Consider the following 26,288-nt stretch of genomic DNA (forward strand, 5'->3'; position numbering starts at 1 on the left):
TTCAGTAGGGCAGGTGCTTGCTCGTATGGTAGAAGGCCAATCTTCCTAATCACTACACCGCCCTGCCAAGTTAGGCCGCCATACTGCAAAATATTGGCTTTTGCTGTGATGAAATTAGGCAAGGCAAACTCAAATTGAAGACTTGACAGCATTTTAGATACATTTTAGATGCACTTTTTTCCCATGCTTTTTTTTCCGAAGTATGCTAAATACTAAAAAACAAATACACCTGAAACACTGATTAGCAAACATTTAGATAAGCTAACAGGGACATAAATTGGGGATTTGATGTGTCTGGTATTCTTCTTGATTTCCTAATCTCTAAACTTTGTCATGAGAACTTGAATGAATAAAGGTCTTGCCATGCTATGGTAATTTGGCTAGTACAGCATAAAATGGTGATGATGGAATTTTAAGGGTTGGTTTGCTATGGTGATAACACAAGTCTGGGAACTGTGCAGATGTGTCTGGTCCACGAGTGCTTAGAAAACTGTCAAAACACAACTGAAAGCTGTCATTAGCGACAAGGTTAATGTAGCATTATCAAATTGTGCTTCTTTCGCTAGCTCTTCTAGTCAAAATCTACATATTAGCAAAGATAGCTGTAAGCATCATCAAACAGGTACCTTTACTATAACCCCTTAAATGCTAAAAACTAGCTTAGCCTACCTTTAGTGGAGAAGAAAAGTTAGCGTTTGCTAAACAGCTAATGGACATCGGCTGAAACAGATTAACTCAACTATAAACACTTCTACTAAATGTGCACTTTTGACCTACTAAAAAGACAGCAGCAACTTGTAACTATGGTAACATGAGTGATAACTTATTCAGCTGCAATGCCAGTTCCTTGCTGCAAAACCTTTTGCGTCACTGACTTGCTGTAAATTGGTGTATATGGAAGTTAGCCCAACGGTACACATAAAAATGGCCGCCACTCCGAACCATCCAGGAATGCTGATTTGAATAGGAAAGACTGTTCCATCCATTCAAGTTCTGTGGTCATAACCCATATCCGACCCGACAGCTTGGGGAATTACTCACAACCTTCATGAACTCTGCTTCTAGGTACCGGGGGTCAGTTGAACTACTACTCTGTAACACTCATGACCCTACTGGCAGCTCTCTAGGCAGGTGCACTGGTCTGCCTCAGGGAAAGTCTGCCTCACCTCTTCTCCTGTCAGACTAGACTATACCAGACTGAACCCGACATTCTGTACAGCGAGCTGTACGCAGCAGTCAGCCAGTTATAACCCTGAGGTCAATTTGAGCCCATACACCAAAGTTGGGGCACTTAGTATGTCCATACAAATGCACCCCACCCAGAGTGATGGCCCATGGGAAATGATGGAGTGAAGGGTAAGGATAGAAAAGCTTCCTCCCTCATCCACCTTCACTATTATTGGGACTATTTATAGAGAGGCTCACACGTGACGGGAGGTAGTGCTGAGGGAGATGGTCCATTATTCATCAACGCTCTGCATATCGGCCGTGTGTACTACTCTTACTCTCAGTCATTCAGTTGCTCAATAACGCTCCCTTTTCTCTCTCTCTATCTCCATCTGTCTATATCACTCTTTCAGCCCCACTCACACACTTAGACTTTTTTACCTCGGCCCCATTTATCGCCGTCTCTCTCCCTGCGTCTTTCTCTCCGTTAGGCTCAGCATGGGGATTTAGGTGCTGTAGGCCCTTGTTCTCAATCACTCCACTATAGTGCTTTCTCCACCAGCACATGTCCATCCCTGTGTTTCCATGGCTATTTAAATTATTTACATCAGGGCCATTACTGGGAACACTCGTCCCCCCTTTACAACCCCCCCCCCCCCCCCCCAAACACACACACACACACGCACACACCACCCCACCTCTGAAAACCCATCACGATGAGACAGGTGGTCCGTGAGGATGGTGGGGGGGCACATTTTCCCGGATTTTTCACCACGGTGGAGTGAGAGTGCCCGAGTTCCTGCACAGCGGGTCGTACTTGCAGAGATGAATCACTCCCAGCGACATTGGGGTGAATTATTGAAGACCTCACCGACGGGACGGGGCCACGCCACGCCGTTAACCTGTGTGATTTCATTTCTCTCGACGCGCCGCAATACAGAAGACCGGGAGTCAACAGTCACCGAAAAGAGACTTGGCAGCGAGTTGTTCATCTCGCTCTCTGCGTCCTCGCCGCTGAAATGGATAACGGGTTGTGTGCGCTGGGCATGGCCGTACCGGTTCAGCGGAGCTGTTTCCAAGGCTGCCAAGTCTCTTTTTTAATAACATCGATCTCACCGTGGGAAAGTCCTCTGAGCAAAATGAAAAAGCCTCAAGAATTGATCTCTTGATGGATAGGAGCATCAGCATTTGTTTTCACTACACTTATTCAACTATATTTTATAATTTTTTTCAGCTTACTAATGTTCAGACTTGGATATTATTGGGAAGTATCAGGAGGGAAACTGAAATTATTATTATCAGTATTGGTGAATATAAGTAACTGTCTCTTAAAGCTAAAAAACAGAATCAAGATTCTCCAGACTTTTTGGACAATATTTGTCTGACATTTATTTATATGGAAGCTCCAAACTAGATCAATTATCCTAATCCACAGCACCATCTTTAAAGTTATTCTCTATGGAACTGTACATCAATCACAGATTAGGGGACTGATGATAGTGAATATTCACTAACACGTACCAAACATTATTAGGGTATACAACAATAAACTACCCTTTTAGGCGACTGTCGCTGATTTTACCAGCCAGCCCAACAACAGTGTGCTTATCATCTCTCTCTCTCTCTCTCTCTCTCTCTCTCTCTCTCGCTCTCTCTCTCTCTCTCTGCCTCCCTCTCCATCTCTCTCGCCCTCGCTCTTCCCCTTTCAGTCAGCTTAGAAATCACAATAAATGAACTCTGGCCTCCTGCTGACAGTGCTGAGCCAGCGGCCGGGCTCCAGCCCTCCACTCAGTTGTATGCTGTATCTTTGTCATTTATCTAAATCCCAGAAATCAATTACAGCACGCTAGGTGCCAGGGTGAGGGATTTGAGTTTTAATTTTCTCCTTCCTCCTGGGGCACTGGCACACGCCCCTCTCCTGGCATTGAGGCTTATGGATTAAGCAGAGGTAGACAATTCTCTGGCTTAACATATCTTGGATATTAGCAGTTGCACATTTTGTGCTACTGAATGAGTTCTGTATTTGGCATTGAAACCAACAGCTGCTGTCTCATATTTATCCATGTTACCTTTTCAGATATGAATGGCTCTGGTTGTAGTCAACAATAGTGCTGCTGATCGATCAGTTTTATGTTATCCCTGCTAAGGATATCTTCATGTCCTGACCTTCAACAATTTACTGTTCTAAGGACCAGCTCTAAAAATTAATTTAATAGAGAAATATGTTTCTCTAACTGCTTGGAATATCATTGTAACAAGTCAAATGATGTGTTGAGAAAACTGTGATGATTGTAAAATGTCACCTCCAACTGGTTTACTTACAGTATGGGCCAACATTTGACACACACTCACATTTGCATTTAAGGGGACAAGATAATCTGTTTATCAGAGACACGCTGTACTGTACTTAAGGAAGGTCAATTTGCTTTCTCATGCTTCACGTAGTCTCTGGGTTCATTATTTTGATTGATGATGATAATGGTGATGATGATAATTAGGAGGAGCCAATGGAGCCAAAGGAGGACCAATAAGTTTGAATGTGTTTTATGTACCACTGTATGTAGACAGCTATCTAGATAGGCCGTTTTACCCATGCAAATAGAGACATACTGGAGCTTAAGTGTAAGAAATTCAATTTCACACCCAGTGCAGTTTTCTGTTTTTTCCTCTTCAGCAGTAATAGCCGTCGACTGGTCTGACCAACTGGCTCTAAAAATAGTTTTTCTGATGTGTTTTTTTTTACCCCCGTTGCCTGCCTGTTTAGCTGCATTTTTATCAGTTTGAAGTTGGCATATTTTTCTGACAACCAATTTCAAAGATAGCATCTGAGTTTCTGACAGGCTCATGGCACCTCTTGAGATGGATCCCTTTTTAGGGGTCGCTGAACAACCTGTAAAACCATTTCTTTGAGCAGCGGCAGCCGCGGCTTACTCCATGGGAATTACTATCTAGCCGTGATCATTTAGATGACGGGGGCCTTATCAGAGCCGCATGTCAGCGGGCGTGTAACCCGTCCCAGTTTCTCACCGTGCTTAACGTCCACATCGCCAGCAGTTACTGTTAACACACAGCTGACGCCTCGCAGTCTATTGGCAGGGACGACGCTGGGCAGGGATTTCTGAGAGGTGATAAGACCGACTGTGTCTGGACTCGGTGGCCTGAATGTTGCTGTGTTATCTCCACATAAAGATAGAACTGGAATGCATTAGTGGTGCTGTGGAATGAAAGAGGGAGTGAAATGCGGGGTCAGAAGTTAGTGTGTTTGATAAAAAAAAGACTAAGTCTCAAGGGAGTTGCACTTTTAACCTCCCTACCATCATTACCTCACCTTGCTTGTTCCACCTGAGCCAAGGCAAGGAGGTTTCATGAGAGAGAGTGGGAGAATATGACAAAATATACACAGAGGGACATGCAAACAGGAAAGAGTGAGAGAGGAGGTAATATTGTTTGTCATTGTATGTGCCTGCTGAAGCACAGTGCAGGAGGAAGGTCAGGTTTCTGTGCCGCTCTTGGTCTTCGCATAGCTCAAATACTCTTGGAAGAATAGACTCAAGATTGGAGATGGTGGTGAACTGTAAAAGACACTCCCGTCTCTCTCTCTCTCTCTCTCTCTCTCTCTCTCTCTCTCTCTCACACACACACACACACGCCCTCCACTTTCCTCTACCTTGTCGAAATTCTAAACCTCCTTTCAGCTCCATTTGTGAGCGGAGGTCATGGTCGAGCTGCCAGCCTGGGAACAGTGGCAGCCAGTATGGGACCGGGAGCAGTGTTAGAAATTGGAGGAATAGTAAACAGAGAGAGAGAGAGAGAGCATGTGTCAACAGAGAAGGCTCGGAGAGTGCTGTGTGCCGCTTGCCCCGGTCGGCCCGGTGTTAAAAGCACAGCTGAAATGATATGATGACTTAATGCATTCTCAAGGGTCTGGCTTTTACACCGTGACGCTGTGGGACTGATGGTGTGCGAGCAGAGAGAAGTTAACCAGGGTGCTTGTTCGCCACATGGCCTTTTGGAAAGAGCCACTCGGTAGCTGGAAGAATGTTTTACCGGAACATGTCCGGTGACTGGCACTATGTGAAAAGGAGTTGATACTGTGTATAGATACCCAAACACTGATATGACTGTGCTCATTGTAGCTTATGAGTGGTTTTAGTCCTGATTTTAGTCAGCACAGCCATTTCACACATGAATACAATGGTCAGATTCATAGATGCTTAATGTATTGACAGAATATCAAACTAGCACTTTGTAATGACATTTTTTACATTCTAGCGAGCCAATGCAATTGCTAGAAAGATTTGTGTCTCAGAAATAAACATAATTCTGCACAGTCATACTATTTTGTCATAGAACTTTTATTTATTATATCGTATCGTGGTTATATTGAATCGTCAACCCCATATCGCATATCGAATCGTATCGTGAGATAAGCATGTTGTCCCAACCCTAGTCATGACTGATCAGCACTATTATTCCATCTCACTTACAAATCTCCTCTTGTGCTCATGTCTGAGGGTAAGATGCTTACACGAATTTACCCAGACACAACAGTGAGAGAGTGATTGGGGTTTTGACAGGGGGTCAAGAGGTCTCACTATATTCATGTACCATTATCAAGCGATCAGTAAGTTGTTTTACTGTGCTAAACTGCAGTACATAGGCCTGCAGCCTAGAGATAAAGGCAACTCATTGAATGTATGTACTGTAAAACTGAGGCAGATTATTTGACTCAAATTAGGAAGGAAGGTTATTCAGTTTGTTGTATTGCTGTATGGCATCAGTCATTACTGCACAGCAGTGCTTGTGAGACACTCCCACTGTGTGCCATCCCACGCATTTGTTTTTTGACCTTGCGAGCCTCTCAGTGATCAGTCTCTTAGTTTTTTATCCCCCCCCCCCCCCCTCTTTTATCTTTATCCAAGGCCAACCCCGCGCTGTTGTAGGTGAGTAGATGAAAGAATAAAGAGAGAGGCTTCCCAGAGGGTTACGTTTGGGTAATACTTTCCATGGCTTTTGAATATCACTTTATTGCCCAGGCAAAGCAAGAATGTGCTGAGCTGCATTCCACAACAGCCTCTCTAAACCTCCCAAAATGATTGTTGCACTATCACTATATATGGGTTTCCTCTCACAGTAATGGTGTAGTGCACCTGACGCCCTCGGTTGTGTGGGAGTGTAATGAAATACACTTAAAGTAAACATTTGTGAGCTCTTCTCAGAGGAAGAATCTTTGAGTGACAGTGGGACAACATTGCATTTATGGGTGGTCTCCTCTCTGCCGCAGGGCCCCGGTGGAGCCGAGGATATGCTGTCTCCTGACCCGTCCCAGTCGCAGTCCCAGCAGCCCCGGGCCCGCCACAGCTTCGTCCAGGAGCACTTCCAGGCGCAGTACAAGTGAGTTTCCTCTCTGCAGCATCGCACCCACACCAGACGGACATTAACAGCACCACAGGGCTCGTGTACAATGTCATCAATTCTACATAAACCCACAGCATTACTCATGCCATGACCGTGGTCTGAACTGGCTGGCTGTGTGTATGACATGCCATGGTGACCAGTAAGGCTGGATAGATATACATTCATTGGGAAGTTCACCAACAGCTAATGTTGGGGAGTAATAATTCCAATATCTGATAGACCTGGGAGAAATTAATGTGCCCTTTGTATTACAGTATACTTACAGCCTTTTCTCTTGGTAAAATGTAAGTAGTTATGTGTCATTTTAACATTGTTCTCTAATCTATTTTTTTCAGTACAAAACAAGGGAGTGATTTGTGTTTCCTAAGCCCATTGTTAAATGTATAGTTTATGCCTTAACCTGTTACTCAGATGATAATGTAACAACAGGAGAAATAATAAAAAAAAATGACTGTCTTGAATTTATCTGTTTTCCTCAGAAGTAGGTGGTGCTTTAGAAAAATATGCTACCGCTACATTCCTGAAGACTTGCTCCCCTTTTCCATGTAAGTGTGTTTTGTGTTGGATTCCATCAGGGTCTGATGTACCAAAAACAATCCACTGACAGGCTGTGCTGATGCCAGCTATTAGCTTATCTGTCCAGAAGACATCAACATGTAATACACAGTTAAAAGCCTTGTGAGTTTTGTTTACTGTTCAACTAAACACACCAAACCACTATCTGCTCACTCACTGTCAGTCTCTTACAGTAAATGACTGAAATATGAATATATATAATGTCCAAACTCCTGTGTAGGGACAGCTTCACATCACATAGTGCACCGGTGCCTCCGATCTTTAGGCTTCATTGACTGGATTAGAGTGTAATTGCTAGATACAGCAGATGTAATGGAGATGTCATTATTTCTTTTACAGAGGGGTCTGTGTCCTCAGAGACACAGATGCCTGGCTAGAAGAACAGAAAACTCATTACTTCCTCACAGTCCTTGCAGTAATTACCAGGCAGGCAAGAGCATCAATACTGAAAAGGTCTGACAACAAACTGCCCCAGTGCTCTAACCTCCGTGTCTCTTAAGGAAGCAGAAAACCCACCAGTACAAGTACTTACTTACACTACTTACTTATTGTACTGGGTGAAATAATTGGGGTTGTTAGCTGTATGTCAAAGGTCATGCGTTTTAATTGCACTGTCATAACACTGTTAGTCATTGAAAACGCCTCAGGCTGTGGATTTGTCTGCAGGATTTTGGTTCACAAAGATAATTTTTTCTCATTATTCAAATTATTGTTTTTTGTTCTTTGGTGGTTTACGGCAAGATCTGGCAAATAAGCTTTTTTTCACCACACTGCTTTATCTACATTTCACATGCAGTTGGATGTCATTGCATCCCCTTGTTTTTCTAATTTTCATCCGGTTGGCAGTAACTGACACCGGAGTCCTTCTGGCTGCCATCTATCACTCATCCTGCAGATAAAGGGATACTTCATTTTCTCCATAATAGATGCATCTGACAGCTGTGGGCTACTGGAAGTGGGGCATCATTTAGATGCCGATTTAAAGAGTATTGGCCAACTGATGTATGTGCCATGTTCATGACGACACTAACACATGTTTGCTGAAATTTGGTCTAGTTGTCTCTAAGAAATAGTTTTAACAAGGAGGGAGACAAAATGAAGAACTGGCACATATTGTCATTCAGATTGTAATCAATTCAACTTTTCACAACAATCTTTTGGGACCCATGCTGTAAAGCACTGCTTAGCCCATCACTATGTAATTATAAGACACTCTGGAAGTTTTCATTTACCTTAATATCCTGTTTGTTGGTGTTTTCCCCATCTGCCAATTCCTCAGAAAATTGGCAGCTTGGTGTGGATGGCAGTAATACATCTGTCAGAGCGCATCTCTTAATTGCTACCCCTACTGACAAATGCTTCTGCTGTGACACCCTGGGTGTGTCTAGACAGGAAGCAGCAGTCTTAGCAGCCTGGCAGGCAGAATTTTTTCCTCTCACCCACTCAGACACTGCTAGCCAGGCGGAGTGGGTGACGGAGAGCGGCTGAGATGGTACAGAACAGATACACATGGCTGCGCTCTGAATACTCTGAAAACTTCACGATACAACTTTACCACAAGTGTACAATTTGAGGCTATTTCAACAATGCAAAATTGCGCACAGCATGCTGCAGGCTATGGGATACTTAATGGAGATGAATGCTCTATACATCTCGAACTTATTGGAATTAGATAAGACTTGCAGCAAATCAGATAAGACTTGCAGCAAACTATTCTTGATTTTTTTTTTCTTTATTCCTGTCCCTCTCTTCTCCTGCGTAGGAGTTGAGTCCTGAGCCTCCACCGCTGCCTACGCAACACTTTGCAATGCAGTGTCCCATGCAATACAACATCTAGAGTTGACAGGCCGGAGAATTATCTCTATAATAGCCTGGTTTGTCACTATGCAATCATCATGGCCATTATACACGGTCAAACAAGTTAAATCACTGCTGACAAACTAAGGCCTATATAAGCCCCAAGTGTTATTTGATCTTGATTTATCAGATTGATCAAATTCAGATTCATGTTCTTTCAAGTTCCATTGTGTGTTAAAATCAGCGTCACTTTCAGTCCAGTTAAAAACACAGTCCTGACCTGCGTCTCCATCAAAAGATTAATTCTAGCAATATTGATTCATGAATCTGTTACTGATTAACTGCTTTGATCCAGGAGGCAAATCGTAAATAAGATCAAGAAGCCTGATCTGTGCCTGTGTCTGTGATTCAGTGGCTGCGGCCGGTCGGTGGAGGCTGCAGTGAGAATGCCTCAGTCTTTTCCGTCGAGCACTGTTCATTAGAGTGAAGCCGAGTGATGGGCAGCCGAGCGTGTCAGATTACAAACGCGGTGCAGTTTCACCGGGAGCCCGGCTCCTCTCGCTGTGGCTCCGCAAGATGCCGCTTTCCCCGAGAGCCCCTTGCCTCCCTCTCTCTCTCTCTCTCTCTCTCTCTCTCTCTCTCTTCTCTGAGTCGGTTTGACTGGGTGGCTTTTTTGTTTTGCCATGTCTCCTGATTTGTTTTGATATGAAGGGGAGGATTGGATAACGGGTGCTCTGCAGTTCTGTCAGCTCACAAAGTAAAGTGAAGGTTCCGTTTCTTTTATGTGAATGCTGTAATTTCAATTAGTGAATTAGGAGTCGCACATTAAGGTTTATGGCCTTTTCAATTTCAGAGCTTTAGCGTTTCTGCCCCACTAGAGGATTGCTGCCAACTCAGTATTACCAGGCTTAGCGAGAAGAATTAGCTGCCAATCTATCGAATCTTAACCTATCAAAAAGTTTTCTTATGTTAGCGTTCTTAGGAAAGAAGTTAATTCTTTCTGATGTGCAACTAAAGTACCTGGCTGATGCCCTGCTGAAGAAATGTTTTTGAGTAGCTCTCCTCACAGCTCCAGCAGTTAGTGTTAGAGTAAAGCGTCGGGCTCCGGGTCTCTTCAGCATGGCTGCACCCAGACAGGGGATACCTCTCAACCTTTGCACGCTTCTTCCATTAGAGCATCACCAGAATATCACCTCTTTCCCCTCGTCTTTTCTCTCTTAAAGTGTTTCATAGCAGGGCCGTGCGCATCTATGTTTTAGTGGAGCCCGAGTGTGATTTGTATGCATGGAGCGCCGTTACCCTCACTGTTTCCTGGCGAGAATAAGACATCCGTAGGGAAGCCATTCTACTCTGCCAAGAGGGAGAGCTCCACTAAGAGCCAGTGTCAGCTGGGTTTGCTTGAATAGAGCTTTATTCACTTCCCCTCTCTTCCCCCACAGGGTCTGTCAGGTGCCGTCCTATAAGGAAAACACATTTGAACAGCTCCTCTTTGGCTTAATTTCCCATGGTAGGACGCTCTGTAAAGGTTGCGAAGGTCCATCACACAGGCTTGGGGAGTTATTGCTTATGGAGCATTGCTTATGGAGCCAATGGAAAAGATAAAAGAGAAGTAGGAAGAGGGAGGGAAATGTTTTTAGAAATAGTTTCTGATTGGAAAAGGGAAATTGGAATTGGATTTTCAACCATTTTGATCAATATTTTTTTTTTTTTCAATTTTTGTCTCTATACGTTTATCATGATGTAGAAAAAGTGTTTACTCTTGATTGGACTTGAGTCCCCCAAACTAGAGCCCTGCACGGGCCTCAAATTTAGGCCCTGGGCCCTAGACATTCAGGCCCGAGCCCGATTTTTTTTTTTTTTACATAAAAACCTAATGTGTTTGATCAATTTCGAATAGCTTATTAAATCAACACCATACAAAACACCAAAACACTTCCAAAGCATTACCAGTATTAAATGTGTCAGTTCAAATGTTTATCAGAAAAAGGTTGAGCTTTTTAACAGGATCGGAGCCACGACTCTGGAGATACGCATGACTTCTATTTTTGACGGACTACTACGTGTCCGTCTGTTCCATATTTTAGCCATATAAATGTATATAAATAATAGTTTGCTTATTGTAGTTATTTATCATCATGTCAGTTAGGAAAATAGAGGATACATGAATCAATGTCGCTTAAATACATGCTGGAGATGAAGTTATCCACGGAGAGCCACTGAGAAGCTTCTGTTTGGCAACAGTACATCTACACTCATAAAAAGGGACATAAGTACTCTTCTATAGTATATTAATGTTCCTCACAGTACAACGTGAGTTGTTAATAGAACAATAAGAAAAACTGGATAACTGTGTTGACTTACCCATAGGTAAAATAATAGATACGTGCAACAGAACGGGCAGAGCACAGGCTGAACCGTAACAGAGCTGCTCCGTTACGCAAACAGAACGCATGCTGTGTACGATCAAAAGCTTCACCAAAGAACATCGGTAGAGTCCATGTTCTCAAGAACAGAACAGTAACGTTAGTCCATGAGGCCAGTGCTTGCTTGGAAGCGAAAGGAGGGCGTGTGCGTGCACCAGGCAGACTGTGTCTTCTGTGCGTTTCTTTGATTGGTATGCCTATTGATTTCAAGTCCCAAGCTAAAAAAAAAAGAAACGGGCCTGAGCCCGAGTTAGTGATGTGAAAATCAGCCCGAAGCCCGGCCCGAATCTATCATAGCCTCGGGCCCCGTCGGGCTCAGGCCAGAATGCAGGGCTCTACCCCAAACCCCTCATACTCAGAGTGAACCACTTTGACCATCTACTATTTTTTCTACTAACAGTTTGCCTGCTCTGCAAAATCTCTTACACAGCATGGTGCATTTCATACTGTTGATGAATCAAAACTGTCATTGATAGGGAGGGAGTCATTTCTCTCTTGAGGCCTTCACCTCAGTAGATTTGTTTCTGTCATGCTGATGATTATCGAACTTCTGAAAGGAAAAAGTGCTGCTATAGGGAGATCTGTTGACCTAAAGATTCTATGCATGGAATTTTCTTCTTGATATGTCACTGACATGAGTTGTGGTGAGACATTTTAATGCTACCAAACAAACTATGAATGACTGTTGCCATTTTCTCAATTATCTGCTTTCTGCTTTCATTTGGTATAGTGTTGACAAAAGCAGTAGAAATACGTTTTTACTTTGCTTATCCAGGGAAGGCTTGCTGAGCATGCATGCTATTTTTCAGCATCGCCATGCTTCACTTTGATACAGTTACACGCGTTCATACCTAAGAGCTGCCAAGAACAACCACGGCCTTCTAGTGTTGGCACTGATCAGCTCCATTGTAGCAAATGGGAGAGCTTTCCTCAAGTGCCTTGCTCAAAAGAATATCGGCAGTTGCTGCGGGAGGGGAAAGTCTTTCTTATTCCCGTTTCCCACCAGGTGATCTGGAATTTGAGCATACGACCTTCCAAGCACAAGCCCACTTCTATAAACTCTAGCTTGATTAAATATGCTGCTAGAAGGCACCTCACAGGGCCTATCAAATGTAGAGTCAGAGGACATAATAAAGATTCACTTGATTATCATGTACTTAGAGAAAATCCTACACAGGAAATCCCTCACAGGTTATCTTAAAAAAAAACACAGACAAAAGATTTGACTCCAATTTACAAAAACACTTCCAACAATCAGCCCTCTGTGGAAATGCTCTCTGACTCATTGTTCAAGCAGTTAGCTAACTGGAACAGGCAACTTCCTCCTGTAAAATTGAGAGGGATTTGTTGGAACAAGCGTAATCACGGACAAAAAGGACCAAATGGAAAACTGAATGGCGGAATGGAAGATCACTGCCTCCTGTTTTGTGCTTTTTCAGAGAGCCATGTCCTGTGTGTTCAGATACAGAGGGAGGAAAGCTCCCTGCTCCCTGTGCTCAGGACCCCTGTAATGGCATCACAGAAAGCATTAGCAGCACCGGCGAGAGTGATGCAACAAGCTGGAAACCACTTGTGCCGGTTCCTGTTTGTGGCACCGATCGCCCCGGGGCGCTTACCTCACCCCCCCCCACCCAACCCCTCCTCGACTCTCTCATTCTCATTCACATCGCTCATGTATTCCTTTCTCACAGTCAGATCAGGGCTTCTATGTGTGGAACAACGTGTTCATTTTGATTGTGTTGTTCTCTCGTCTTACAAGATTAAGCCGCCGTCTTTCCTGGCCAGGCTCAATCTGGAGGACTCGTGTGTCAAGTTTGCAGAGAGGGTTTTTATCGAGACTCATGTGACTTGCTTTGTTTCCCCTCAGGTCTTCGCTGACTTGTCCCCACTGCCTGAAACAGAGCAACACCTTTGACCCTTTCCTCTGCATCTCACTCCCCATCCCTCTCCGCCAGACCAGGTGAGCGCCGTTGTTTTTAATCCAGAATTAATCCAGAATTTAAAATCCTCCCAGGTACTTGGAGTGCAAGACAGGTACGGTTTCTGGGAATCTCATTTTGTTCCTCACAGGAAGACAAGTTCACGCTGTTCCAGAAAAGCAATTGAATCTATTTCAAACAGTAATTCCTCAGTAACCTGAATAACACGCTGTCTATTTGTAAGAGTCATGCTATTATACTCAAGCTACAGACATTTTGAAAAGCATTCATGGGTTACAATAAGAAATCAGGCTGAAAGCAGTTTTTTTCTCAAGCGCCACACAGTAGCAGGAGTCAGTCCGGAGCCTGGGGGCTGCTGTCCCAGAGGAAAAGCTGGTGGAAAGCCCTCTCAGCGGCGAGGAACAATGTCACATTCAACCTCACATCACAATATCCACTCGACCTCCGTCTCAGGTCAGCTTTGGCCTGCCTGTTCAGGAAATCCTGACATTTTCAAGGAGGGACACCCCATTGACTCTCTTTCTCAGCCAGCCTCCCTCGCTCTTTATCGCTTTCTCAAACACACACACACACACACTCGCCCTTTACATTTGTATGTCTAAACATTGGCTTTCGCTTTCATACTCACACACGTTCACAGTACAGCACACTTTTCTGGTGAATTTAGCCACATAATGGGTAGAAAGGTCCCGCTAATGGCGTTTGAAACTCAATCAAATGTTACTTTCCTCTCCCACCACCTGCCGATTCCCCCTGTCCCAGCCTGTGGAGGAGAGGAGACGGCGGAGTTCTGCTGTTAATTACTGAGGTGCCGCAGCTCCTGGCTCAGATGCCTGGGCTGAGCTGTCATACAGTAGAGATGAGCAGCTGTGTCCTCCCACACCCCCGCTGACACAACAGGGTGTGCCTGATTAACACACACACACACACACACACACACACAAAGAAACACACATCTTCCACCTCTACCGGACACAACATTGTGTGCGATTAAACAGAATTGCCTGAAGTCAGCCGCAAATCAGAGCATCTGTTTTCCATCTTTTTCAGCTTTCTGCTCTTTCACGCTGTCTGGGTCTGAGAGAGGAGCGCAGCCTCGCTTCGTGATATTTCACTGTCTGACGTGATCGACGCAGAGAAGAGCCTCCTGTCTCTCCCAGTGTGTCGATTACTCTTTAAGGCTCCGCCCGCGATTCCTGCCAAGCGGCCCGAGCCGGTCATTTCCCCCTCCTTTCAGATATATCGGCCTTTGAAAGAGTCCATACAAGTTCAGCCAACATCCTCTCTAATTTGGGAAATTGTTTTTAAGAGGCTCGTTCTGACAAGCGGCTTGCCAAGCTGGGAGTACTTAGTCATCCTCTCCTTTCTTCTGACTGTGTGGCTGATGGTGTGAGAGAAAACACTTTTGAAGGCGCGCACAGAGGAGAAAACAGATGGATTCTTGTTTTTCATATTCCTCCTGTGAAAAGATCGGCTCAGTTGCAGCTAGATCTTGTCCATAAGCATTTATACCCATGCACTGTTTGTTGCAAAACCAACATTTGCTGTGGCCTGCAATTTAAACACTGCGCTCTTTTTTATTTGACTAACACCTGTCTCCTGGCAATCATGCGCTCTTTGCATATTGGATTATTGTGTTTATTATATATGGTTTTAGGATGTAAACCAATATTGTCAAGGCTGCTTTGTCATTGTGACATGATTATATACAATATTAATATTCTACCTCAGTAGCTGCAGCCAGTAATCAAACTCATTAACTGCATATAATTGATCAACATATTACGGCTGTAAAGATCTATAGGAGGTCCCAGTGGAGTGTAACTGTTTAAGGGACTCATTATTATGATTGATGTAACACTGTGTCATGACATGGGAAAGACAAACCCACAAAGGCTGTTATTAAGTTAAGTAAATAGTAATTATTGTCTCAAATTACCATTGAAATGAAAGTTTTGGATCAGCGTTCAATCCTATGAGCTCCCTCAGCAGCATCGCCCCCACATGCTGTAACTGCCCTGCTTTTGTTGTTTCTCAGTAGGAATGTTTCATTTGTCCAGATTATTATGTAAAAGGTAATTAGTATGAATTGGGGATGCCTCCTTGACCTGTGGCTTATTGATTGCTGCTGCCTTCACTGTAGGTCTCCAGAGACTCCCGAAGAGCCGTGATAATTATGAGTAATTCTTTTGATGTTTAATGTCTCCCATGCAATCAATGCAACAGGAGTAAACGTGTCAGTTCATGTGTGGTGAATACACAGTTGTTGTTTTTTAGTTAGAGAAATCATACTAAAGATATAACAAGACGAGGAGCCTAGTGGTGGCTGGGCTGTTCTGGTCCCATGGTGAATGAACGATATTCTAAAGATTTCTTTCCCATGTTTAATGTTGTTCTAGCACAGCTGCTGGCACAATTCACCTTATTCACATGGCGGCCATATTTACATAATACTCAGGGTGGGAAACATTATGTGGAAGACTGCAGATATAAACAATAGCAGACTTAACCGGACAAAAGAATAAAAAATATACACAAAAATTGTCCTTCCACATTGTTGAGTAATAAACAGAGCTGGAGGCCAAATTTCTCCCTACAAAGTCCAGGTTTAATCGACACTGCTGTCTGTCACATGCACGTCATTCAAGCCTTTTTTTCTGTGTGTAAACACATAATTTAAAACCCACTGCATAGACTTTTAAACCCATTTAAATACCTGTATTTTGGTGTATTTTCTCTATTACCCAGACAATAGCTGAGAATGATCCCGTCTCTCCATGGCCACCTGCTGATTATTTCTTTTTTCCCCATATTAAGTTTGGTTTCTAATCATCATACATATTCATCATGGACCGATGAGTGAACATTCCTATTTATTGATTCTATTATTTATGCTGTTTTAACTTGTAATTACATGTGGTATCACCTGTGGTAGCTTTTATAATCTCATTTGACCTATTATAGTGCTAACTATAAAAAATAACTGAAATAGCAATTCCCTTAATAAAATAGTCACTTTTATGAATGGTGGGCTATGCAACTCTATGTGGTAGGCATATATAACCACGTCAGTGGTGTATTTGAATTTATGCTTGTGTATTTTGTGGCTATATCCTTGTTTTTTCATGCTTTTGAATGCACGGCTAAAACGGAACCAGTGTGGACACAAACAGAGGTTTGTGCCTGTGACAGACCAACTTCCAAAAAGATGACCTTCATAGACTTGTGTGTATATTTGTCACTTAAATTACACACACTTGGATGCCCACTGCACAGAAACCTGTTCTGGATGTACTGTACACAGTAGAGGTTATTCTGAGTGTGTGTGTGTCCCTGCTGCTGGTTGTCCTCTGTACTCACCTCTGGCATCCGCCGCTATCGCTCAGCATCTCCATCACTCAGGACCTTATGGTGGGATGATATCACTGCAGTTATCTTTGACTCCTGGACGTCTCTTTGTGGTTGAAGTTTAGCTATCTTAACTTTATTTTTATAAGCCCATTGAGGACAAATTTGAGCTTTGGTGCAAGTTAAATCCTCTCTCGTGTATTCTGTCATCACAACTCTCCATACCTCTCTGGGCCATGTCTCTCTTTGCTACTGGCTGCAGCCGCCAAGCCACAGGCTCCCACAGGTTCCTGACGGGGGAACCTATCTCCTCAGCGAACCGTTATTCAAAGAAGCCATTATGTCCCAGCACCCCGCTCATGTCAGCACTGCCTCTGGAGAGGTCAGAGCCAAGTGTTCCCCGCTTTTAAAAATGCAATAGAGATTCCATTATTTCGCACATATAAAACCCGAGTCCTAATGATCTATTATTAATGTTAAAATGTATTGATTTATTCATGAAAGGCTTCTTCTTTTGTCCCTTCCTGGTCATAGAGGAGGCTGCGGGGGAAATGGCAGAGAACTCAAAGCAGAGGCCTTTCTGTCTCCCACCGTTCTTGACTGTGTGTGTCTTGGTCTCTGGCAGGTCGCTGTGTGTGACTCTGGTGTTCAGCACCAAAGGACAGAGGTACCTGCGGATCGGCCTGGCTGTGCCTCTGTTTGGCTCTCTGGCCTGCCTGAGGAGGATGGTGGCTGATGAGGGGAAGATCTCTCCCGACCAGGTAATGAACCATGCAGCAGGAATACAACCACACTGACTTCAGTTTGTCTTATTCTGCCCAGGTCCAGAAGCTACTACAATAGAGCAGCACAGCCTGCACACCTCCACTTGACACATTAGTGTGAGAATGGTGATTTGTAGTTTTAATGTGACATTACTGTGCGTGCCATCGGCTTGAATTTGCTCTTGCTCACTTACCTAAAACACATGAAGCTGGATCTGAGTTTAGCGGGGATAATAGCACAAAGGTTGGTTTTCCATCAAGGGGGTTCAGGAGTTCACAGAGTTATGAGATTTATAATGGCACTGCAAAAAGGAAACTGACTCGCTCTCTTTGTATGTGTGTGTGTGTGTGTGTCTGCAGGTCATCCTGACAGAGATCTACTCCACAGGGTTTCAGCGCTCCTTCTTTGACGAGGAGGATCTGACCTGCATAGCTGAGAATGACATCATCTATGCCTTCCAGGCTCCGCCCCTCTACATCAGGGGAGGCTCCACTCGAATCTCAGGTAGCAACAGCTTCACGGTGGGCAGCATGAGCAGTACCATCGGAGTCATATTTTGTCTTGTTTTAGAAATATGGCAAGCTCTTTTCAATTAAAACATAACACCGTTTTTTCTTTCAGCACTATAGTACCAGATTAATGGTCTTTCACTGCTTTAATGTGGATGTACACAGAGATCTGTAAACAAACAAAGCAAATTATAGTTATTTGCTTTGCTAGATGATCTCCTCGGGGAATGCACTCTGTAGGGGGCCTTGGGGAACTTATTAAGAAGTATAACTTCACAGAGAACAGTAAATTACATACCTTCATTTGCAGATATACAAGCCATGAGATTTATGTCTTCACTGCATTCACTGCATTTGAAGTATTTCTCAACAAATGATGTAAAATCTGTGCCCAGAAGCATTTCAGTGTATAGTATCCCCTTGTTCCTTGCTCAGCGGTGTAAACAAATAGGTTCTGCTTTGTTGTCCTGTCTGACCAGGGCTGTAAGTGTAGGCTGGGAGTCCCAGCAGTGTGTCCACATGGCTGTGCTTTCTGAAAAATGGGACTTTTAGTGGTTTAATTTATGTTGGTGGATGACCACACACAGCACTGCTGCCTGAAGGCGGGCCCCCTGACAGTCTGGCTGGCCTGCATGCAGACAGACACTAAATCCCTGGGGTTCTTATCGTGCTGGCTCTGCCTACTGGGGTTGATATGGAGACTCCACAGCACCTCTCACCACTTTCACTCTGCAAGGCAGAATTGCTTTTCGTTTTCATGTATTTGTACATTCGGTCTGGGAGATTTGCTGAAATTCACTGTCACCTGAACTCAAAATTAACAGTTTATCATCTCATAATGAACTTTTTGTAGGGTCCCACTGAAGAGTTTTAAAATTTTGATTTGTACTATGCTTGAGGGCTTGGTCTCTGAGCCTGGCTGGGTGAGTAATTGGCATCTTTAAATCAGAACCGGATGTCACTCATAAACTTTAACAGCATTTGCTGATGAAACACACATTTTGTGTGCACTTGATGATATAAATTAAATAAGGGTGAAGCTCATCTGTTCCCCACAAAAACACTCTACTGCTTAAAGGGAAAATTCGCCGATGTTCAACCAGCATTGTATCATTACAATATGGGTAGTATATGCAAATGAACAATGTTTAACTTCCCTCCATGTTGCCTGCACCCAGATCTCCCCGCTCATTTGCCGGCAACAGTCTGCCGGGTGGCGCAAAACACATCATCCGGCGGACTTTGGAGATCGGCCTTAGACTACAAACTACGTTTCCGCATTTTCTGTAGTGGTGCCTTCAAGGACGGTAAAATGTGGGTCGCCCAAAACACTCCTGTCCCATGCTACGCTAGCGATAGGGAAAAGCAGACACTAAAATATCATACTACTAAATACTTTAAAATATCAGTATATTTGGAAGAAAACTAGTTTCATGATACGAGGCCGAATATCGCGCTGTTGAATCAGACACAACAGAGCCTGGAAGAGGAAGCGACCACCGGACCGGAGCGACGTTTCAGCCGCAGCTAAGGTAAGCTAAGCTGCTAAGTTTCTCTGTGATTCATCCAGAAGAGCTGAATCTAACACAAAAAAACAACTACCTTTACAATATAATGTCGGAGCAGAGCTGTGGCACCACTATTACAACTTATGAGGCCGAATATAGTGCTGTGGAATCAGACAAAACAGAGTGTGGAGGAGAGGGCGACCACGGGAGCTGTAACAGCGTCACCGGGCTTTCACACCAAACGCGCAATCGCGGCATTGCGCAGTGCAAAACCATTATTTTCAATGAAGGACACGGCAGAGCTCTCCTAAGCAGCTGCGCAGCCAAAAGCGATGCGCACCACCTTGATTTTTCGCCAGGTTTTGCGGCCAAAGTTCAACTATATTGAACAGACTGTTTACAGAAAACTAACCCATAGGCTGTTGGAATTGTTTAATAAACTGCTGATGACCCGCTAGTGCATCTGGAAAGGTAAAAAATATGTTTCTGTAGCCTACCGAGATTCCAGCTTGCGCTCTGCCGCAAAATATACGCATTGCCGCTTCTGGTGTGAAAGCCCCGTCAGCCGAGAGACACGCCTGCAGCCGAGAGAGACGCGCCTGCAGCCGAGAGAGACGCGCTTGCAGCCGAGAGAGACGCGCGTGCAGCCGAGAGAGACGCGCCTGCAGCCGAGAGAGACGCGCCTGCAGCCGGCGGAGGCTGAACACCTGTGAACGCCCGGTGATGATCATCAGGGGGACAGACAGAAAACTCCGCACTGCAACAAACTTCACGGTGCTTTGGTGAACCTGACTTTGTTTTCCGACAGAATATTATATCGGACTTTGCCAACTCTGAATACAGAACAACAGCGAACAGCGACTGTGTTTACCTGTGTGTACCTGTAACTTGCGGCTACATCCAGCGGCAGCGTTCAGCACTCGGTGAGTTGATCCACAGAACGTAACTGACTCCAGCGCGCTGGTTTGTTTTATGATCCTTTGAAAACGCGTGCGATTTATCCAGACTCGATGAGGAAAAACGTTTTGTAAATGAAAATAAGCCTCAGTAAAGAGATATAATGCTGCTTTCTCTCTGCTAACTTTGTCTTTGGTGCTACATTGGCGGTGAACGCACCATCAGTCAGTGACGTGCGCAATGCATTCTGGTTGTTGTAGGATTCCCCCTTAAGAGCGATATGGGGAATCTACAGCCGTTTTCTCAGTTTTCTCTGGTCATAGGGCTCCAATTTAAAAAATATTTGCACATTTCTAGTACATGGGTGACATAGTTTTAATAAATCATCATATTCACAGCAGTGAAATAGGCCTTAAATATGATTGGGGATAACTGTCCGTTATTTTTTTTTTATGCATATAACTTTCTTTTAAGGAAAAGCATGAGGTTAGCAGCCCAGAGTCATTAGGAACCAATGAGCAACATATCTTCTTATTTTATTTAATGGAAAATTGTATTCTCCATTTTACTCAGTGAGAGCAGAATTACAAATACAGTACAGAGCTCATTTCTGCCTTGTTGCTTGTGAGAATCAATGCTATTTAAATCAAGCTAGCATATGAGTAAGGTGTGCCATGAAACTATTGCACTGGTGCATAAACAGGCCTTTATTACTTTTCTCTATCCCTGCGCAGGAGAATTAGACTGTATGGCGCCTTAGAAATGTGATCTTTATGTCCCTTCTGCAATTTTGGTTTTGTTTGATCCCAACGAGACCCTTAATCAATTATCCATAAATGCTTACATGAAAGTAAAAAGCTGAATCCTGTGGGCTTGATATGAGATAATACCCCAGAATACCAAACTCTCACCAGGGGTCTCATTAGAGCTAAGGGTTCTCGTTAGCCTTTTCATTTGTAGTGGTAATGTTAAGGAAAGGTTATCACCATGGATTATGTCCTTAGGCATGTAATTAAACCGCATGTTAAGCGTGGAGTCTGTGTAGAGACCAGTTCTCCCCACCAGACCAGCTCCCTGACTGCATGGCAGATGTAGAGCCAATACATCTTGTGGGTTATTATAGAAAAATGTGTGGTGAAACCTGAGGGGAAAGCGTTTTATTGTGCTTCATTTGTGGTCACTTTCCTCTGCTTGTTACTTGTAACACGCGTGATTGATTGAACTTCGCTGGCATCCATTTCATAGAATTTCTGTGGGGTTGTCACTCACGGTCCTAACTTAAATTTAAAACCTCCAGATGTGAAGAGCTGTTACAGAGAGGGACAGGCCATCAGTCAGGGGCTGTCAGGTGTCTGCTAAGAAGGAGAGGTATATGGACTGACACAGGTTCAGATCCTTGACCCACACTAAAGGCTCCCTAATGGTGGAATGACCTTCCCACTCATAAGTCCCCATCTTCTGCTGTAGGCTGAAAATGAATCTCCTCAAGAAGTATCTCACTTCACCTTCTCCCCACTGAATAAATCCCCTCTCCTCTACACACTCTAATTGCTCAAAAAATCTCTTCTATCTCTCTCCTTAGTCCTCATTTAATTTCTTTTCCGAGCACTTCTCTCTTAAATGATCAGATCATTCTAGGGTCACAGGTGTATTGACAGAGCAATATGGCCCTGGCCCTTTGCACTCCTCACTATTGGTCGCTCGAATTGTTGATGATGAATTTAAGCTTATTCTACCGTTGCATTGTAAGTCACTCAGAATAAGAACATCAGCTAAATGCATAGAATGTAAATGTCTCTCAGTACAGACAGGTCGCTTAACACTGACCAGACACCATGATGTTAACCTCACACAGGCAGTGTGCACAGCCAGACATGTGAACTGAAGTAGTAAAGTTACTCCATATCGTATTTCATGATAATCAAATCTTTATTTGCATTTATTCTCTGTAAAATACCTAAATGTACAAACACATTTCTGCTATGTATTTTTAGTACTAAAAGCTTGGATTAGATGTGAAAGTTGCTTTATGTATGTGTGCAGAAGTTTTTTCGGTAACACTTTATTTTACAGTTTACGGTGTAACTAGTTTGTAACTATGGGGTACTAATAAAATGCCAATGCTGTAGTTACAGGGTAACAAAACAAGAAGTCTGGGAATTAAGGGGTAACAATTTTGTAATTATGAGAGATTTGTAAGGTAGTTATGGTGTAACTGTTTCCGTAATTACTGCATAAAAAATTACAGGGTGCAATAACGTAATTAGACAAAACAAATGTTATCGGTGCTTGTTCCCTGCCCGTAATTAGCGGGCTGTAAAAAAAAAAGGCCTTATAAAGTGCTACCCATATTTCGATTACAGTGACTACATGGGTTGATGCACAGGTTGTTCTGGAAAAAAGAAATTCTACACCTGAAAAGCTGAATTGAAGATGAATAAGTTTTCTTTTTATTTTCCTAAAGTATCCCCTCAGATATGATAGTAGGTAGTAGTAATAGGTAATAGTAGTAATAGCAGTAGGTAGTAGTAAGATTAGAGTGAACTAACTTGTGGCTTAAAACAGTCAAAGTGCAAGAGGAATTAGCAATTAAATGGATGTTTTCCGTATAAAAAATACAGTATCTCAATACAAATTCCAAATATTCAGTTATGTGTTTTTAATCATGTGTAGTTTATAAACCATGTACGAAGTGAGACATCTCTGTCATCAAAGTTTGGGGCCTGAGCTTCATCTGATGAGTCATAATGCAGCTGGACAGAATGCAGCAGAGTTCATAGAATTTAGAATGTCAGTGTCATAAAGACAGACTGACCTGAACACAGACTCAGACTCACAGTTTCATCTTTGATCGCTGTTCACCTGCACATTGAGACAGAAAACTCACGCTGCATTCATTTGGAGAAACATCAACAATATCTACCTTTTAGAAAGGAAACCATGGAGAGTGATTTCCATCTTGGTAAGCCACATGCATTTAAAATTGTATTATGTAGCAGGAAAAGATTAGTACAGAGGATTTTGCTGAACAGACAAACAAGAGACAGACAGTTAGGAAAGACTAGTTGTTTGTGTTGAAGGATTTGCATTTGTGTCTAGTTCTTCTATAGTTTGATTTACATTGTAAATTCACAGTTAGATTCGTTGTTGAACCAAAACTATGATGAAAGGCATAAGATTAAGCTATGATGAAGCATGCTGACCTTGAATGAAGCTACATCAGGTGGCCTTATGGTTATTTGATTATTAAGATGTTGCCATTGCATTTCTTTCAGCATCCATGCAAATGGTCGCTCGACTCAATGCCCTTAATGACGATCGCCATGAAAACCTCAACTGCATGTTTGCAAAAGTCCTGAATAAGGAGCAATACCTTTATGCTGAAGCCTCTAGTTTCTCTGGAGGTCCTGCTGAGCTCAACTGTGACCTTTCACCTCAGTCTGCTGTTGGTCTCGGCTCCAAACCTACTTGTGGATTTGAGAGCCTCAATATATGGGAACCAATAGTTAGCACAGCTTCATCAGCATATGCACTTCTCTTGGATATGGACAAAGGAGACCTTCCTCCCACAGAGAAAGAGTCTCCTCTCCTGACCAAAGACACAGCGTTAGGTAATGCTGGAGCATCCATCCACCCAGCTCAGCATGTTAAGGCTCAATCCAACCTGCTCCGCCTTGTTGAGGCTCCCTCCCATGAGGCTCAAACTGATGACTTCAAAATCATTGAGAGACTGTGGCAGCTTCAGCACTCCCCCTTTGGTTTTGACGATGACTACCACCCGGAGGCAGTTGGAAAGAGATACCTCTATGCTCCCCCAGGTGACACATCTGGATTTGTGGCTGACTGCTGCTCACCCTGTGGATCCACTCTGGGCTGCCTGGATGAGTGGGAGCCACTGATCAAATCCCACTTTGACTTGGAGAAGGAGGGATTTGGTGAGGAGCTCCTCTGTGCTTCATCACATCTCTCTAGATTTGCAGTTGACCGCTCCCCACAGCATGGGCCGACTCTGGATCATCTTGACAAATGGGAACCTGTTGTCAGCAGCACTGATTCTCACCTGATGCAGTTCCTCTCAGTCCTCCTGGAGGAGGAGGAACTTGGTGAAAAGCACATGAATGCTTCCTCATCAGTGAGTTCTACATTTATGGCTGCCTGCTCTGCACACCATGCCCCTACTCAAGATCATCTTGATGAGTGGGAGCCAATCATCAAAGCTGATTCTAAACTGATGCTGTTCCTCCAGGACTTGGAGAAGGAGGAAGAACAATGTCCTTTTATCATCAAGACAGAAACGGTTGACTCTTGTGCACAGACTGAGGCCGCTGCTGAAAGCTCTGTCACCGTCCTGCATCAGCCTGAATGTTGTGAGGGAACAAAAGTCACTGTCCTCTTTGCTGGACCTGACAATATCTCCACCTCAGAGGAGGCTCTCCCCGTCTCTCTTGCTGAAAACACACTGATTCACCTGCTGAAGGAAGGATCAACCAACCTGCTTCAGGAGTCCCAGGCTCCAGCCGTCCAGGTTGAGGTCAAAGCTCCACCAAGCCTTGTGGTTGAAACTGTAAAGGACACCAAGGATCTGTCCTGTCTGACCCTGGAAAACACACTTTCACCAGTCCAACTGGTCAAACCTACAGGACCTCAGAGTTCCAGTGCCAAAGACAGCCTGTCGACAAAACCAAAGAAGAGGAAGTGTGGCTTCTTTTCTTGGCTATCCCGCATATTCAGGAGGAAGAACAAGAAATCTGCTGACAACATGGCTGCAACAGCAGAGACGCCGCTCCAACAGACCTGCCAGACAGAAGAAGATGAGCCAAAGCCCTGCTTGACTGCCCTCTCACCTGCAGTCCACTTCTGAACTCCTGTCATCTTCCTATCCACTTTACACAGTTGAACAACTGAATCATTTTATTTTAATACATTTATTTGCACACTACTGTTACAGTGTCTTTGCGCATTTCTTCAAAACACACCTTTATTCCTGCAGTTATGGGTAACCTGTAGCCTAAAGCAGTGAAAGTGTAATGGAATTAATAAATATACTGTATGTTGGTCATTAACATTTTCTATACCTCTATTACTAACAATATAATCAATACTTATTCTAAATGTGGCTGTTTTTTCACTGAGAGTCCATTTTGCTTTTAATATACCACTTGTTTTCTGTAAAAAAAAAACAAAAAAAACATAAAATTATTATCATTATGGTAACACTTTATTTTACAGCTTGTGTTTGTCTGTGGCTTGCAGCAGTTTCATTTGGCTCCTGTCAGGAGATTGAGTATTTGAGGTTTACATTAACTATCTGCAGTATGTATGAAAATCTCACAGCATTGGTTGCAAGTTTCAGTGAATTTGTGAATTTGTCTGCATCTGTGAGTGTGTGTGTGTGTGTGTGTGTGTGTGGGGGGGGGGGGGGGACCTCATGTGGGGTCACCTGATTTGAAAGTGAAGTCCCCTGAAAAGCCTTTTAAGCCAACTAAAATGACATCTAATTACCATTTTCAAATGAAAGACCACCAACAGCTTAGACTGAAGTGAAGAAGCCCTCTGGAAGCCAGCAGCTGCAGCCTGACTACACAAGGTTGTCATTGACCAGATCACAAGAGCAACTTGATTTATGCCTCACTGCAGAATAAAACAATGTTAATGGACTCACTACAATGTTACTGAGCATTTGTTATTCGTTTTAGATGAGGCAGGACTTCAGTATGGGGTCACCTAGCAGAAGAACATTGGGAAATAGATAAGCAGCTTTTCCCAGTGAAGAATCCATTTCACATTCTGTTATCTCTCAAGTTTGTTTATTTATATTCATACATTTTATACGTTTATATATTTATGTTGCATTACAAACAGAGAACAGGTCCATCCTCCATTGCAGATATTCCCCAGTCGTCATCCCTGGAGGGCTTATTGTTTGGGTTCTGCTAACAA

The 26,288-nt window shown here is 43.5% G+C and overlaps 1 protein-coding gene across 1 annotated transcript in view; it reads left to right on the plus strand.

The window, feature by feature from the left end:
- Positions 1–26,288, plus strand: part of usp43b (ubiquitin specific peptidase 43b) — a 71,063-nt gene that overhangs the window by 16,725 nt on the left and 28,050 nt on the right. The window contains exons 3-6 of the mRNA XM_071515397.1: positions 6,452–6,561; positions 13,249–13,341; positions 17,295–17,430; positions 17,794–17,938. Coding sequence (XP_071371498.1) covers positions 6,452–6,561; positions 13,249–13,341; positions 17,295–17,430; positions 17,794–17,938 — 484 coding nt within the window. The remainder of the gene's footprint in view (positions 1–6,451; positions 6,562–13,248; positions 13,342–17,294; positions 17,431–17,793; positions 17,939–26,288) is intronic.

The sequence above is a fragment of the Centroberyx affinis genome, unplaced genomic scaffold (genome assembly GCF_046629955.1).
Source record: "Centroberyx affinis isolate AG114_WGS23_722 - 3 ecotype Tasmania unplaced genomic scaffold, CSIRO-AGI_Caff_v1 ptg000348l_1, whole genome shotgun sequence".
Lineage (NCBI taxonomy): Eukaryota > Metazoa > Chordata > Actinopteri > Beryciformes > Berycidae > Centroberyx > Centroberyx affinis.